Here is a 16,253-nt window from a genome sequence, read left to right as displayed (position 1 = left end):
TATGACCTTGAATATATCCCACCTGAATTTAGAGGCCATCTCAAGTATAGATTTGATTCATTGAACACAAATGACCAAACACGAGATGACTTGTGGAATGACATCAAGGATATCATACAGGAAGAAAGCAAGAGATTATTGAAAAGACATGAAAAAAAAAGACCAAGATGAATGTCAGAGGAGACTCTGAAACTTGCTCTCGAACATTGAGCTGCTCAAGCAAAAGGATGACATGATGAAGTAAAAGAACTGAACAGAAGATTTCAAAGGGTGGCTCAAGAAAACAAAGTATTATAATGACATGTGCAAAGAGCTGCAGACAGAAAACCAAAAGGGAAGAACACGGTCTGCGTTTCTCAAGCTGAAAGAACTGAGGAAAAAATTCAAGCCTTGAATTGCAATAGTGAAGAATTCCATGGGGGAAATATTAAATAACACAGGAAGCATCAAAAGAAGATGGAGGGAATACACAGTCATTATACCAAAACGAATTAATCGATGTTCAAACATTTTAAGAGGTAGCATATGATCCAGAACCAATGGTACTGAAGGAAGAAGTCCAAGCTGCACTGAAGGTATTGGTGAAAAACAAGGCTCCAGGAATTAATGGAATATCAATTGAGATGTTTTAACAAACAGATACAGTGCTGGAGTACTCACTTGTCTAGGCCAAGATCCATATTTATGCCCATTCCCAAGAAACATGATCCAACAAAATGCAGAAATTATTAAACAATATTATTAATATCACACACAAGCAAAGTTTTGTTGAAGATCATTCAAAATCGGCTGCAGCAGTATATCGACAGGGAACTGCCAGAAATTCAGGCTGGATGCAGAAGAGGACATGGAACCAGGGATATCATTGCTGATGTCAGATGGATCCTGGCTGAAAGCAGAGAATACCGGAAAGATGTTTACCTGTGCCTTATTGACTATGTAAAGGCATTCGGCTATGTGGATCATAACAAATTATGGATAACATTGTGAAGAAAGGGAATTCCAGAACACTTAGTTGTGCTCATGAGGAACCTGTACATACACCAAGAGACAGTTGTTCAGAAAGAACAAGGGGATACTGAGTGGTTTAAAGTCAGGAAATGTTGCATGAGGGTTGTATCCATTCACATACCTATTCAATCTGTATGCTGAGCAAAGAATCTGAGAACCTGGACTGTATGAAGAAGAATGGGGCATCAGGATTGGAGGAAGACTCATTAACAACCTGCATTATGCAGATGACACAACCTTGCTTGCTGAAAGAGAAGAGGACTTGAAGCACTTATTGATGAAGATTAAAGACTACAGCCTTCAGTATGGATTACACTTCAACATAAAGAAAACAAAAATCCTCACAACTGGACCAATAAGGCGCATCATGATAAATGGAGAAAAGATTGAAGTTGTCAAGGATTTCATTTTACTTGGATTCACAATCAACACCAATGGAAGCAGCAGTCAAGAAATCAAAAGATGCACTGCATTGGGCAAATCTGCTGCAAAAGACCTCTTTAAAGTGTTGAAGAGCAAAGATGTCACCCTGAAGACTAAGGTGCCCCTGACCCAAGCCATGGTATTTTCAATCACCTCACATGCATGTGAGAGCTGGACAATGAATAAAGAAGACCAAAGAGGAATTAATGCCTTTGAATTGTGGCATTGGTGAAGAATATTGAATACACCATGGACTGTATGAGTCAGAATTGACTAGACGGCAACAAGTTTTTTTTTTTTTTTGCCAAAACAACGAACAAATCTTGGAAGAACTACAGCCAGAATGCTCCTTAGAGGCAAGGATGGTGAAACTGTGTCTTACATAGTTTGGACATGTTGTCAGGAGGGATCAGCTCCTGGAGATGGACATTATAGTTGGTGAAGTACAGGATCAGCAGAAAAGCAGAAGACCCTCAATGAGATGGATTGACACAGTGGCTGCCAACAGTGGGCCCAAGCATAACAGCGATTGTGAGCATGGCACAGGACTGGGCAGTGTTTCACTCTGTGGTACATAGGGTCGCTATGAGTCAGAATTGACTCAATGGCACCTAACAACAACAACATAACAACAACATATACTCTTCAGTGAAATATCTCCTGTTCGTTTTCTGTTTGGATTGTTTGTTTTTTTACTGTTGAGTTAATTTTTTTTCTGTATCTTTTTTTTTTTTTTGGTGAGAAATGTGGCTTTTTTTTTATTAACTTTTATTGAGCTTCAAGTGAACGTTTACAAATCAAGTCAGACTGTCACATATAAGTTTATATACACCTTACTCCGTACTCCCACTTGCTCTCCCCCTAATGAGTCAGCCCTTCCAGTCTCTCCTTTCGTGACAATTTTGCCAGCTTCCAACTCTCTCTATCCTCCCATGCCCCCTCCAGACAGGAGATGCCAAAACAGTCTCAAGTGTCCACCTGATATAATTAGCTCACTCTTCATCAGCATCTCTCTCCTACCCACTGTCCAGTCCTTTTCATGTCTGATGAGTTGCCTTCAGGAATGGTTCCTGTCCTGGGCCAACAGAAGGTTTGGGGACCATGACTGCCGGGATTCCTCTAGTCTCAGTCAGACAATTAAGTATGGTCTTTTTATGAGAATTTGGGGTCTGCATCCCACTGATCTCCTGCTCCCTCAGGGGTTCTCTGTTGTGCTCCCTGTGAGGGCAGTCATCGATTGTGGCCGGGCACCAACTAGTTCTTCTGGTATCAGGATGATGTAGGTCTCTGGTTCATGTGGCCCTTTCTGTCTCTTGGGCTCTTAGTTATCGTGTGACCTTGGTGTTCTTCATTCTCCTTTGCTCCAGGTGGGTTGAGACCAATTGATGCATCTTAGATGGCCGCTTGTTAGCATTTAAGACCCCAGACGCCACACTTCAAAGTGGGATGCAGAATGTTTTCATAATAGAATTATTTTGCCAATTGACTTAGAAGTCCCCTTAAACCATGGTCCCCAAACCCCCGCCATTGCTCCGCTGACCTCTGAAGCATTCAGTTTATCCCGGAAACTTCTTTGCTTTTGGTCCAGTCCAGTTGAGCTGACCTTCCATGTATTGAGTATTGTCCTTCCCTTCACCTAAAGCAGTTCTTATCTACTAATTAATCAGTAAAAAACCCTCTCCCACCCTCCCTCCCTCCCTCCTGTATCTTTCTTTTTTATTGTGGTAAAATATATCATAAACTTTTCCATTTTAACCATTTTAAATGTAAAATTCAATGGCATTGATTATATTCACAATGTTGTACAACCGTCACCACTATTTATTTCCAAAACTTTTTCATCACCCAAACAGAAACTCTTTACCCATTAAGCAATAACTCCTTGTTCTCTTCTCCTCCAGCCCCTGGTAACCTCTAATCTACTTTCTGTCTCTATATATTTGCCTATTATAGATACTCCATATAATGGGATCATACACAATATGTCTCTTTGTATCTGGTTTATTTCACCTAGCATAATGTTTTCAAGGTTCATTCATGTTGTATCGTGTGTCAGAAGTTTATTTCTCTTTATGGATGAATAATATTCCATTCTATGCCACATTTTGTTTTCTCCCATTTTTCTGTTGTTGGACACTTGGGTTGTTTCCACCTTTTGGCTATTGTATGAATAATTCTGCAATGAACATTGGTGCACAATATCTATTTGAATGCCTGCTTTCCAGCCTCTTGGGTATATACCTAGGAGTGGAATTGCTGGATCATATGGTAAATGTATGTTTAACTTTGAGGAACTGTCAAACTGTTTTCCTTTGCAGTCCATAGGGACTATAACAGGGGCATTTCCAATCTATTTTCTCTCCGTTGTTCAGGTTAGATAATTTCTATTGCTCTTTCTTCAAGTTTACTGATTATTTCCTCTGTTCCCTCCTTTCTATTGTTGAATCAGTCTATTGAGTTTTGTATATATATATATTTTTTTCTATAGTACATTTCAGTTCTAAAATTTGGTTCTTCCTCGTATCTTCTACTTCTTTGAGAACTTTGTTTCTTTGCTTATACTGTCTGTTTTCATTTGTTTCTAGGGTGTTTGTAATTGCTTGCTGAAGCATTTTTATGATGGCTGCTTTACAATTCTACTGTCTGTCATCTTGGTGTTAACTTGGTGTTGGCATGTATTAATTACCTTTTTTCATTCACTTTGAGATCTTTCTGACTCCTGGTATGATGAGTGATTTTCTACTGAAATCTGGTCATTTTGAGTATTATGACATGGATCTGTATTTTATTTAAATTGTTTCAGCTTCTTCCTTTGACACCACCCTAATAGAGAAAGGGGTCCTCATTACTGTCAGGCTGGGGTAGAAGCCCAAATTTCCCATTCAACCCCTGTTGACACTCAGGGGAGCACTCCTCATTATCACTGGGTGTGGGTATAGGTGGATATTCTGACTCTCTACTTGGCCTTCACCAATACCTCCTTTTGATACCATGGTAGGGAGAAGATGTTTTGTCTCATTTTCTTTGAGTCATGGTTAAAGTTCTGAATCTCAACTAAACTTCCTTTGATGTCACCCCAGTGAGAAGGGGAAGGGACATCTCATTACTGCCAGGTAGAGAAATGGGGATGAAAATGCCTGGTCCCTACTTGGCCATCTCTGATACCATGTCAGCAGGAAGGTTGAAAGTTGAATTTTTTGGAGTGTTTCCGTTGGGAAAAAAGAATTGTTCTTGAAAATGGGATTTCTGTAGTTGTAGATACTGTATTGGAACATGTTAAATGACAACCCAAGGATATAATCAGCCAATTCTAAATTGTGGAAAATTCTACAGGATAAATGACTTAGTTTCTTCAACAAATAAATGCCATAAAAGGGAATAAGAACTGTTGCAGATTAAGATACATTGACCAATTGCAATGTGTGGACCTTATTTGGATCCAGATTTGAATAAACCAAGTATAAAAAATCATTTTGACAAAGTTGGTGAACATTGAGTATGGCTTGTTTATTAAATGATAGGAAGGAATTATAGTCAAACTTGTTGGGTGAGATAATGAGACTGTGATTATGTTAAAAAAAAGTCTTTTTCTATTAGAGATACATACTGGTGAATGTGTAAGAGAAATGATATAGTGTCTGGGATTTGCTTTAAAAAATACCAGCTACCCCCATGTCTCCCCACAAATAAACTAAAAAGAAAAGAACAAAAAAGTAAAAGTGTATGTGTGTGTGTAGTAGATGGAACAAGAGTGGCAGAATGTTGATAATTGTTGAAACTGGGTGATAAGTACATTGGGCTGCATTCTCTCTGCTTTTGGATATGTTTCAAATTCTATAACAAAAAATTAAAAAAAAATCCTCTTTGCTCTTGCTTTTCTAGGAATTCTGGAAACTGGAAGATTTAATCTCATTGGCAAATTATAACAAGGCTACATTTGCTCTGTCTTCATTCTCTATCTGCCTGGGACTTAAAGACATTCTGCAATGTCCTTTCAAATTGGGACATAGCTCAGTCCACTGGGCATTTTTCTAATATCAGCAGTGACTTGGGAGTCCACCTGCACACCAAGATTCCCACTGGGTGGTAGCTACTGTCTCAAAATGAGGTGTCTCTAATTTCACATTTGAATCAAGAATATCCAGGTGGGTTACCACTTACAACTGATATAAATTTCAGCCTACTAGCAGAAGTGTGCGAGAAATAGTATGTCATTTTAACAGTATTAATAATTTCACTTAATTTATATTTTAAGAGTTGATCCTTCTGGTGTCTGGTTTGGGCTCCCACCTTTCCCTATTCAGAAATCATTCGTAAGGCTAAAGTGTTGAGTAGGGGTGTGAGAGCATCTGGTCGCTGGTTGTTGGAGCACACAGTTTGTAATTTAGATATCCCTCAGCTCAGTTGCCATGGCTCTGTTAGGTTTGGTGGCTCTTGTGCCATGCATGGGACAGGTTGCCCTGTTTCTACTTCTATGCATGATATGGCAATTCCCTCTTGGAATTTTTGCCATGTCTACTTCTCCAGCCACACATTGTAGGGCTCCTCTTCTCTGTGATCCACAGACATCTCTCCCTGACTTAATCACTACCTCTCAACACTCTAGTAGGGTAAGAAAGAAGTACCTAATCTCAAAAAATCCTACTTCTGTTATGGTTCTGCTCAGGTATTCTCTCTTTTCCATGAGGCTTGGGCTTTTAGAAATAAAAGCCAAGATTAACAGCAGGCTATTTCTTCTCTCAGCTCTGCCCCTGTCCCTTCCCTGAGCAATGAACACAGAGTCTGCTGCCTGCTTGAATGCAGAGGAAAAGGTTAAAAAAAAGAAAAAAAAAAAATGGAGACGAGAAAAACAAAAACAAAAGAAGCAAACAGAAACATGTTAACATCTGAAAACATCCTGCCACATTTGAAAGACATGAAAGTTGAATTCACTGGAGTTTCCATTGGGAAATAGAATTGTTCTTGAAAACGTCATCTCTGCAGTGCACAATATTGGGGAAACCAGCACAATTTGTTCAGGGTAAGGTCATGGAAGCTCCATGGACAAATCCAAACTCCCTTAGGGACTGAATTACTGGGCTGAGGGCTGTGGGGACCATGGTCTCAGGGAATATCTAGCTCAATTGGCATAACATAGTTTATAAAGAAAATGTTCTACATTCTACTTTGGTGAGTCACGTCTGGGGTCTTAAAAGCCTGTGAGCGGCCATCTAAGATACTCCACTGGTCTCACCCCTTTGGGAGCAAGACAGAATGAAGAAAACTAAAGACACAGGGTAAAGATTAGTCCAAAGGACTAATGGACAACATCTACCGTGACCTCCACCAGACTGAGTCCAGCACAACTAGATGGTGCCCAGCTACCACCACTGACTGCTTTGACAGGGATCACAATAGAGGGTTCCAGACAGAGCTGGAGAAAAATATAGAAAAAAATTCTAACTAATAAAAAAGACCAGAGTTACTGATCTGACAGAGACTGGAGAAATCCTGAGAGTGTGGCCCCTGTACACCCTTTTAGATCAGTAATGAAGTCACTCTGGAGGTTCACCTTTTTGTCAAAGATTAGACAGGCCCATAAAACAACAAGACTAAATGGGCACACCAGCCAGCCCAGGGGCAAGGATTAGAAGGTAGGAAAGCTGGTAATAGGGAACCCAAGGTCAAGAAGGAAGAGTACTGACATGTCATGGGGTTCTTCATCAATGTCATAAAACAATATATATAGTAACTTTTAATTAGAAGCTAGTTTGTTCTGTAAACCTTCATCTAAAGAACACTAAAAAAAAAAAAAGGAAAAAGAAAAGAATATGTTGTCTCTGCAGTTGCAGATACTGCATTGGACCTGGATCTACAGAATGCTCTGATGTCATCCTTGAGATCAGAGAATCCTGCTGGCAGCCTTGTGAACTTTGAACCTTAACAGCCCTGTAGTGTGGTGAGCACCGGGCAGTTTTGCTGGTTAACTAAGTGGTTTGAGTTCTTCAGTCATTTAGGAGACTTGACTAGTTTCGTTTGTATTGAATCCTTTCAACAAATTCAATGAGAACAAAGGAGGGCCAACTGTAGGGAAAAGGACAAGCTAGGACATTAGGCATCTTCTAAGGGATCCTTGGTGTTATGAAACGACGACAAAAGAGGAAACATCTGGAAAATGAAGAGTCCCACGAAACTACTGAGAAGGGAGGAGGTATGTGCTGGGCAACCTGCCTGGGATACAAATGTTGCTGGCCAGCTTGAGAAAGGTAGAATTAAGGAGAACGAGTGGAGAACTAGGAAGCAGGGAAGAGAGAGACCCGGAATGGGCTGTTGCTGCCATATCTATCCTAAGGGTATCACTGCTCTAAGAGGTCCCGAAAGTCCATATGCCCCACACTATGCCAGGCTGACGCCTCTGCTAGGGCTGCTTGTACCTGGGGCTCCGCCAGACATGTAGGAGGCTGCATCCCATGTACACAGACTCAGAATTGAAGCTTTTTGTGTCCCCTTATTCTCTTTATTTGGTCTTTCCTGGGGACACTGAGGGGTGTGTGTGCATGTGTGTGTGTGTGTAAAAGATGTTGACAAAGATCTATCAGTTACCAAAGAAGAAAGAAGCCCAGTGAGGCGAGGGCTTTATTGAAAATACCTTGAGAAGTGAAATGCTTGTTAGACAGTAGAGTAAGGGTTTGTTTAGGGATGGGGTCATATTGAAAGCATGGAGATTTTCCTCCTCTTCCCTTCTCTTCCCCTCACACTTAAGGAGACATTGTCCCTGTGTGTGGGGAAGAGTCGGGAAAATGGGGGTGGAGTGGTTAGCAGATATGAAGTCTGCATGGCTAACTTCCTATCACCATGCCTGGATCTGGGCAACACTCAACACATGTAAGGGTGTGCACAGAATTCTTGTTAAGTGTCTTCCATGAGAGAGGCATACACCCATATACTCTGATAAAGAAAAATAATCACACACCTCCACATGCAACTTCTCTATTAAAACACACAGTACAAGTATAGTTATATACACACACCGCACCTATTCAGGAAACCCTGCTGGCATAGTGATTAAGTGCTATGGCTGCTGACCAAAAGGTCGGAAGTTCAAATCCACCAGGTGCTCCTTGGAAACTCTATGGGGCAGTTCTATTCTGTCCTATAGGGTCACTATAAGTCGTCATTGACTCAATGGCAGTGGGTACAGGGTATACCTATTCAACATTCCCATACAACCCATGTGCATCACAGCCCTCTCTTCCCACGTTAAACTCTGGAGATATACATAGTTGTTGTTGTGTGCCTTTGGGTTGATCCCGAACTATAGCAACCCTTTTGGGCACAGTAGAGCTGCCCCATAGGGTTTCCAAGGCTGTACTTTTTATGTTAGCAGACTACCACATCTTTCTCCCATGGAGCAGCTGGTGGGCTCAAACCACTGACCTGTCAGTTAGCAGCAGAGGTCGAACATGTTATAAGTCAGGGAATTCCTGAATACATACATGAGTACATATATATATGAAAAAAGTTTCCATTGAGCTGATTCCGACTTATAGTGACCCCGTGTATTTCAAAATAAAACTACACTCCATAGGTTTTCAAGGCTGTGACCTTTCAGAAGCAGACTGCCAGGACTTTCTTCTGAGGCACCTCTGGGTGGATTAGAACAACTAAACTTTATTATTATTATTTTTTAATTATTGTACTTTAGATGAAGGTTTACAGGACAAAGTGGTTTCTCATCAAATAATTAGTACACATATTGTTTTGTGACATTGGTACCAAAGCTGTGACATGCCAACACTCTCCCTTCTTGACCTTGGGTCCCCAGTCACCAGCTTTCCTGTCCCTTCCTGCCTTCTAGTCCTTGGTCTTGGGCTGGTGTGCCCATTTTGTTTTATGGGCCTAATCTTTGGCTGAAGGGTGAATCTCAGGAGTGACTTCATTACCGAGCTGAAAGGGCGTGTGGGGGCCATACTTTTGGGGTTTCTCCAGTCTCTGTCAGGCTTTTTTTGTGAGTTAGAATTTTGTTCTGTATTCTTCTCCAGCTCTGTCTGGGACCCTCTATTGTGATCCCTGTCAGAGCAGTCAGTGGTGGTAGCTGGGTACCATCTAGTTGTGCTGGACTTAGTCTAGTGGAGGCTGTTAAGCCACTGAATTTTTTTTTTTCTTTTCCTTTTAATTGCACTTTAGATGAGGGTTTATGGAGCAACTAGTTTCTCATTAAATGATAAATACACGTATCATTTTGTGATGTTGGTTTCCAACACCATGACGTGTCAACATTCTCCCCTTCTTGACCTTGGATTCCCCTTTGCCAACTTTCCTGTCCCCTCCTGCTGTCTAGTCCTTGGCACTGGGCTGGTGTACCCATTCTGTCTCGTTTTGTTTTTTTATGGGCCTGTCTAATCTTTGGCTGAAGGGTAAACCTCCAGAGTGACTTCATTACTGAGCTGAAAGGGTGTCTGAGAGCCATACTCTAGGGTTTTCTCCAGTTTCTGTCAGACCAGAAAGTCTGTGTGTGTGTGTGTGTGTGTGTGTGTGTGCATGAGTTTGAATTTTGTTCTACATTTTTCTCCAGCTCTGTTCAGGACCCTGTATTGTCATCTCTGTCAGGGCAGTCAGTGGTGGTAGCCAGGCACCATCTAGTTGCGCTGGACTCAGTCTTGTGTAAGTTGTGGTAATTGTGGTCCATTAGTCCTTTGGACCAATCTTTCCCTTGTGTCTTTGGTCTTCTTCTACAGATGGGGAGAGACCAGTGGAGTGTCTTAGATGGCCGCTCACAAGCTTTTAAGACTCTAGATGCTACTTATCAAACTAGAATTTAGAACATTTTCTTTATAAACTATGTTATGCCCATCGAGCTAGGTGTTCCCTGATGCCATGGTCCCCACAGCCTTCAGCCCAGTAATATGGTCCCTCAGGGAGTTTGGCTGTGTCTATGGAGTGTCCATGGCCTTGCCTTGTACAAGTTGTGCTGGCTTCCCCAGTATTGTGAACTGTCTTAACCCTTTACCAAAATTACCGCTTATCTATGGTCTATTTAATGTTTTTCCCTCCTTATCCCTCCCTTCCCTAATAACCATCAAAGATTGTTTCTTTTCGAGTGTAAATTATTTCATGAGTTTTTACATAGCTTGTGGTCCCATACAAATATTTATCCTTTTGTGATTGATTGTTTCATTCAGCATAATGCCCTCCAGATTCATCCATGTTGTGAAATGCATCAAAGATTCATCATTGTTCTTTACTGTTGTGTAGTATGCCATTGTGTGTATGTACCATAGTTTATCCATTCATCTATTGATGGACACTTAGGTTGTTTCCATCTTATTGCTATTATGAACAATGCTGCAATGAACATGACTGTGCATATGTCTATTCGTGTGACAGCTCTTATTTCTCTAGGATACATTCCTAGGAGTGAGATTGCTGGATCATATGGTATTTCTATTTCTAGCTTTTTAAGGAAGTGCCATATCATTTCCCAAAATGGTTGTATCATTTTGCATTCCCACCAGCAGTGCATAAGAGTTCCAATATCCCTGCAGCCTCTCCATCATTTGTTATTTTCTATTTTTTTGATTTGTGCCAGTAATGTCAGGGTGAGATGGTATCTCATCATGGTTTTAATTTGCATTTCTGTAATGGCTAGTGAACTCGAGCATTTTCTCATGTATCTGTTAGCCGCTTGAATGTCTTCTTTGGTGATGTGTCTGTGCATATCTTTTGCCCATTTTTTAATTGGATTATTTGTCCTTTTGTTGTAGAGGTGTTGGATTTTCTTGTAGATTTTAGAGATTAGACCTTTGTCTGATTTGTAATAGCCAAAAAATTTTTCCCAGTCTGTAGGTTATCTTTTTACTGTTTTGATGAAGTCTTTTGATGAGCATCAGTGTTTAATTTTTAGAAGATCCCAGTTATCTAGTTTATCTTCTGGTGTTTTTGTACTGTTAGTTATGGTTTGTTAATACCATGTATTAGGGCCTCTAGTGTTGACCCTATTTTTTATTCTATGATCTTTATAATTTTTGGTTTTATATTTAGGTCTCTGATCCATTTTGAATTAGTTTTTGTGTATGGTGTGAAGTATGGGTCCTGTTTCATTTTTTTGCAGATGGACATCCAGTTTTGCTAGCACCATTTGTTAAAAAGGCTGTCTTTTCCCATCTGATGGACTTTGGGCCCTTGTGAAAGATCAGGTGACCATAGGTGGATGGATTTACATCTGGGTTCTCAATTCCATTCCACTGGTCAATGTATCGGTACCAGGCTGTTTTGATGACTGTAGCTGTATAGTAGTTTCTGAGGTCAGGTAGTGCAAGTCCTCCTACTTTATTCTTTTTCTTCAGTAGTGCTTTACTCATCCAGGGCCTTTTCCCTTTCCGTATAAAGTTAATGATTAGTATTTCCATCTCTTTAAAGAATGCTGTTAGTATTTGGATTGGGATTACATTGTGTTTGTAGATTGCTTTGGGTAGAATTGACATTTTCAGAATGTTAAGTCTATCTCTCCATGAGCATGGTATATTTTTCCATTTATTTAAGTCTCTTTTGGTTTCTTGCAGTAGCATTTTGTAGCTTTCTTTGTATAGGTCTTTTACATCCCTTGAGCCACCAACGTTTTTGTTATTAGTCAAGGGCCATCCAGGGATGGATATATATATAGGAGGTATATGTGTATGTTGGAGATATTTATAATATGTATGTTGGAGATAGATATTTATAGAAATGTACGTTGGAGATATTTATAGACATGTACGTTGGAGATAGATATTTATAGAAATGTACGTTGGAGATATTTCTAGATTGGTATGTTGGAGATAGTTCTAGACTGGTATGTTGGAGATACTTCTAGATCGGTGTGTTGGAGATATTTCTAGATCAGTATGTTGGAGATATTTCTAGATTGGTATGTTGGAGATATATATATGTTATGTTGGAGATATTTATATATATGTATGTTGGAGATATTTATATATACATATGTTGGGGATATTTATAGATATGTATGTTGGAGATATATATGTGTATGTTGGAGATATTTATATATGGATATGTATATATATATAAAACTGTCACACAAACACAGCTATCCTAAATACCTCTAGAAGAACAAGTTATATGCCTTAAACAGCACATTCATCACACATTGTGCAATTATATTAGAATCACTTTTCACAAACCACAATAAAACACATATTCACCACAATCCCCTTATTATTGTTGCCAGTAAAATACAGGATGCCCAGTAAAATTTGAATTTCAGAACAACAACAAATAAATTTTTTGTATAAGTATGTCCCAAATATTGCATGGAACATACTTACATCAAAACAAAATTTCATTGTTTATTTAAAATTCAAATTTAACTGGGTATTCTGCATTTTTATTTATTAAATTTGGCAACCCTACACGTTATATACTTACCATCAGCTGTCATATCGTATACTTACCGTACTTTTGTTTAGTGTCTATCTTTCCTCTTAGAATGAAAACTCCATGAAAAGAGACTTTGTCTTGTTCCGTATTATCAGAGCCTAGAATAGTGGAATAATGTCTGTTACATAGTAGTTGCTCACTAAATATTGGTTGAATGAATGAATCATGCCACAACATACAATCAAGAAAAGTTGGATAATTCATGAGTTGTGAACTCACACCCTCTCCATAGACACAGATACGCACCCTCATACTATACACACCACATGGACACCATGCTTATCCAAGGCTTAGCTGACACATGTCACTCTCACACTTCAGAGATATTCACGGTTACTACACAGGCCTACATTCCTAATAATATACTAATAAATTATAATTAAATACTGGGGTATCCACCAGGAGCCAGACTGTAAGCCTCAGGTGAGTGTGTAGATTCACTGCACCTGCAATATGTCAGACACTCAGTGAATATTTCTTGGATGGATGAATGATACATAAAAAATGCCCAATCCACTGTATTTCTGCAGCTTTTATACTTTTCTCAGGAATCTCAAAGTCCCAAGAGGATGCCCCTAAGCCTGGATCCACTGGGGTGGCCATACGTTGGAGCCTGGGGGTAGGAGAGGTCTCCTCTGCCTCTGAATACTTCTCCTGTGTTTCTTCTCCACACAAGCTCATCCATGGTGGTAAGAGTATGGGGATCCTTGGGTGCTGGATTCTTGGTTGTGGGACAGGAGGTACACAGGTCCAAGGGAAACCCAGCGTAAGACTTAGAGAAATCTTAGGGCAATCAGAGGGGATCAGGGCTCTGTCAAGGATATGTTAACAGATCACGGATATGAATTCAATGAAAGGTAGCATAAGAGCTGGTGGGAGCACAGTGGGGAGTCCGCGTGAATGGGCCAGACAGATCTAGGTTTGCAGTGTAGGGCAGAGGAGCCAGATTAAGCACCTTCAGTGGGGCTGTGTGGGCTTTACCTTTGCCTTCCAGAGAAGAACAGAATTCCTCAGCACATGCCTCCAGCACTGCAGCAGGACCATCCAGCTCAGACCCACACCTCACGCTTATACCCCCACTCCACACACATCCATTCCTGGTACACTCAGAAAACCCAAACGTATAACCCACAATGCAACCTTCTCCTACACCACAGCCCATGTTCCACAAGTCATACACCAATGATATCATAAGCCCACATCTTTCTCATAGCACATACACCCCACAAAAGTTCCACACGCACTACACCCCTCCCCATCATACTCCACATACCTATTCACAGACACACCTCCAGTATTCCTACATACAAATGGAAGCCTTTGGTGACACCAGATACACCATCCCGTAATGTGAACAACAAATACCAAGCTCATTATTTAACTGCATTACACCACATTCCCTTTTTCCTATCCCACACGTATTCACTTATGTTACCTCAGCTTTTGGCATACTCCACACATTTCCTTATATTTCCAATTTTTTTCCCCAGGAGTCCAAAGAATACATCGAGATAGTCCCTGGCCTAGATCACCCCTAGCCCAGGTTCAGGAACGAGGAGAGATTCCTCCTCCCTCACAGCATGTCTCCGTGTCCTCCCCTTCATCCTATAAGACCTGTGTGTCCTCTCTGTGTGTAAACAAAGAGGAAAGGGGCATGAAAATATACTACATGCAGGTACAAATGAAAAAAGGTGTGGCTGTCTCCTGGGAGCCAGAGAAAACCTCAGAGTCAGTAGATAAGCAGCCGAGGATGGAAGAAGTGATCCTTACTGAGGATGTGCGGGTAGGTACTCCCCCCTCTGATGTGTCCACCAGAAACCTCTTGTCTGACAGCGAGCCCAGCGGGGAGGAGAAAGAACATGAGGAAAGGGCAGAGTCAGACAGCCCACCAGGATCACCTGCAGTGGAGGAGAGACCCAGGGCCCAGACACCCGACTGGCTGGTGACCATTGAGAATGGCTTCAGGTGCATGGCCTGCTGCCGGGTCTTTCCCACCTTGGAGAACCTCCAGGAGCATGTGCAGTACGGGATCAGGGAGGGCTTCAGCTGCCACGTCTTTCATCTCACCATGGCTCAGCTGACAGGCAATGTGGAATCCGAGTGTACCCAGGAGGAGGAGGAGGAGGAGGAGGAGGAAGAGAAGGAGGAGGATGAGGAGGAGGAGCAGGAAGAGGAGCAAGAAGAAAATGAGGATGAGAACCAGCAGCCCACAAGAGAAGACCTTGGCATGAAGAGACCCTGGAGCCAATGTCCAGGCTGTGTGTTTCATTCTCCAAAGGACAGGAAGTGAGCGGGGGCTGGGTCTGCTTAGGAAGCTGTGCCTTCTCCAAGCCAGTACTGGTTCTCCCACCCTGGGTCATGCCTCCATAAGGGAGAGTTGGGGGCTTTATCCACTCAGGGAACAACTGTTGTGTGTATGTGTTTGTGTGTGTGTGTGTGTATGGGAGAGGGTGTAACTTGGGGTCCTTGTTTCTTGCCCAGGAATCTAATAGTCATGTCTGTAAGTTGGAATTTGTCCTGAGCTTTCCAGTTCCCATTGGAAGTTATAAGAATTTCCAAGGGCTGATATAGCTGCTTCCTCATTAATAAGTGTTTTCTCTGTTTTGACCTCTGCACAGCAACTGAGATTCATGGGCCAGAAGATCTTTCAAAATGGTGTGAACTTCTCTTGGAGAGGTAAGGTCTGGGGCCCGCATAGTCTTCTGAGCCTACCCGAGAGAGCTTAGAATGATCTCGAGGAAGGGGCTGCAGGGGAATGCTGGGTTACTCTACAGCTACATCCAATTGTGGATACTCACAGCTTCTAAGGATTTACCTCAATTTACTTAAATGAGAAGGTGGAGTTTTGAGTGGGAACTCTCTCAGTGTCTCCATGATTGATCTAAACTGTAACTGATCTAAGAGGAAATACTGCCAGCAGCCCTTCTGGGCAGAGAGAGCTCAGCACAACTTCAAGGGCCAGAACTGGCCCAAAGAGAGGCCAGCAGTCCTAGTAGGATTAGAAGTTTGGGGCCTGAGAGTCTTTGGCTTGAGCTGACCTCTCATGTTAGACTATGGATATAGCCCTCTGGAAGAAAAGGAAATGTGGGGAAGGAATAATATGGAGACAAATTCCCCCAAATTTGGAAATGTTCCAGAGCCTTCATTTTACTGTAGTTGATCTGGGAACAAATTCCATGAGGTGTGAGGCTCTGAGCTGTAAGACAAAGGAGAAAGATAACTCTTGAAAGGCAACACTGACTAACAGAGCTCAGATGGCTTTTAGCCTCTTCCTGTTCTGCCTCATTTATTTTCTCATTGTCAGGGAGAAGAAAGGACCATGGAGATAGTAGCAGACATAATTCCAATGGAATGAAGGAGGATGAAGGGACTAGCTAGCACCCAAACAATAAAGATTGTTTTCC

At 41.4% G+C, this 16,253-nt stretch overlaps 1 protein-coding gene across 1 annotated transcript; it reads left to right on the top strand.

Moving 5' to 3' along the window:
- The first annotated feature begins 7,539 nt into the window (after positions 1-7,539).
- Positions 7,540-15,175, top strand: FAM170A (family with sequence similarity 170 member A). The gene is made up of 3 exons (XM_003404769.4): positions 7,540-7,624; positions 13,398-13,538; positions 14,340-15,175. Exons 1-3 carry the CDS (start codon positions 7,555-7,557, stop codon positions 15,137-15,139), a joined length of 1,011 nt encoding a protein of 336 aa, XP_003404817.1. The 5' UTR covers positions 7,540-7,554; the 3' UTR covers positions 15,140-15,175.
- The last annotated feature ends 1,078 nt before the right edge of the window (positions 15,176-16,253 follow it).

The sequence above is a fragment of the Loxodonta africana genome, chromosome 2 (assembly GCF_030014295.1).
Source record: "Loxodonta africana isolate mLoxAfr1 chromosome 2, mLoxAfr1.hap2, whole genome shotgun sequence".
NCBI lineage: Eukaryota > Metazoa > Chordata > Mammalia > Proboscidea > Elephantidae > Loxodonta > Loxodonta africana.
The sequence above is the reverse complement of the archived record's forward strand: the minus strand, read 5'-3'. Positions and strand labels throughout refer to the sequence as shown.

Coding starts and splice junctions, on each gene's coding strand:
- FAM170A (XM_003404769.4), top strand. CDS start 7,555: ATGAAACGACGACAAAAGAGGAAACATCTGGAAAATGAAGAGTCCCAC. Junction 7,625..13,397: donor AACTACTGAGAAGGGAGGAG/GTATGTGCTGGG, acceptor TACTTTTCTCAG/GAATCTCAAAGTCCCAAGAG. Junction 13,539..14,339: donor ACACAAGCTCATCCATGGTG/GTAAGAGTATGG, acceptor TTTTTTCCCCAG/GAGTCCAAAGAATACATCGA.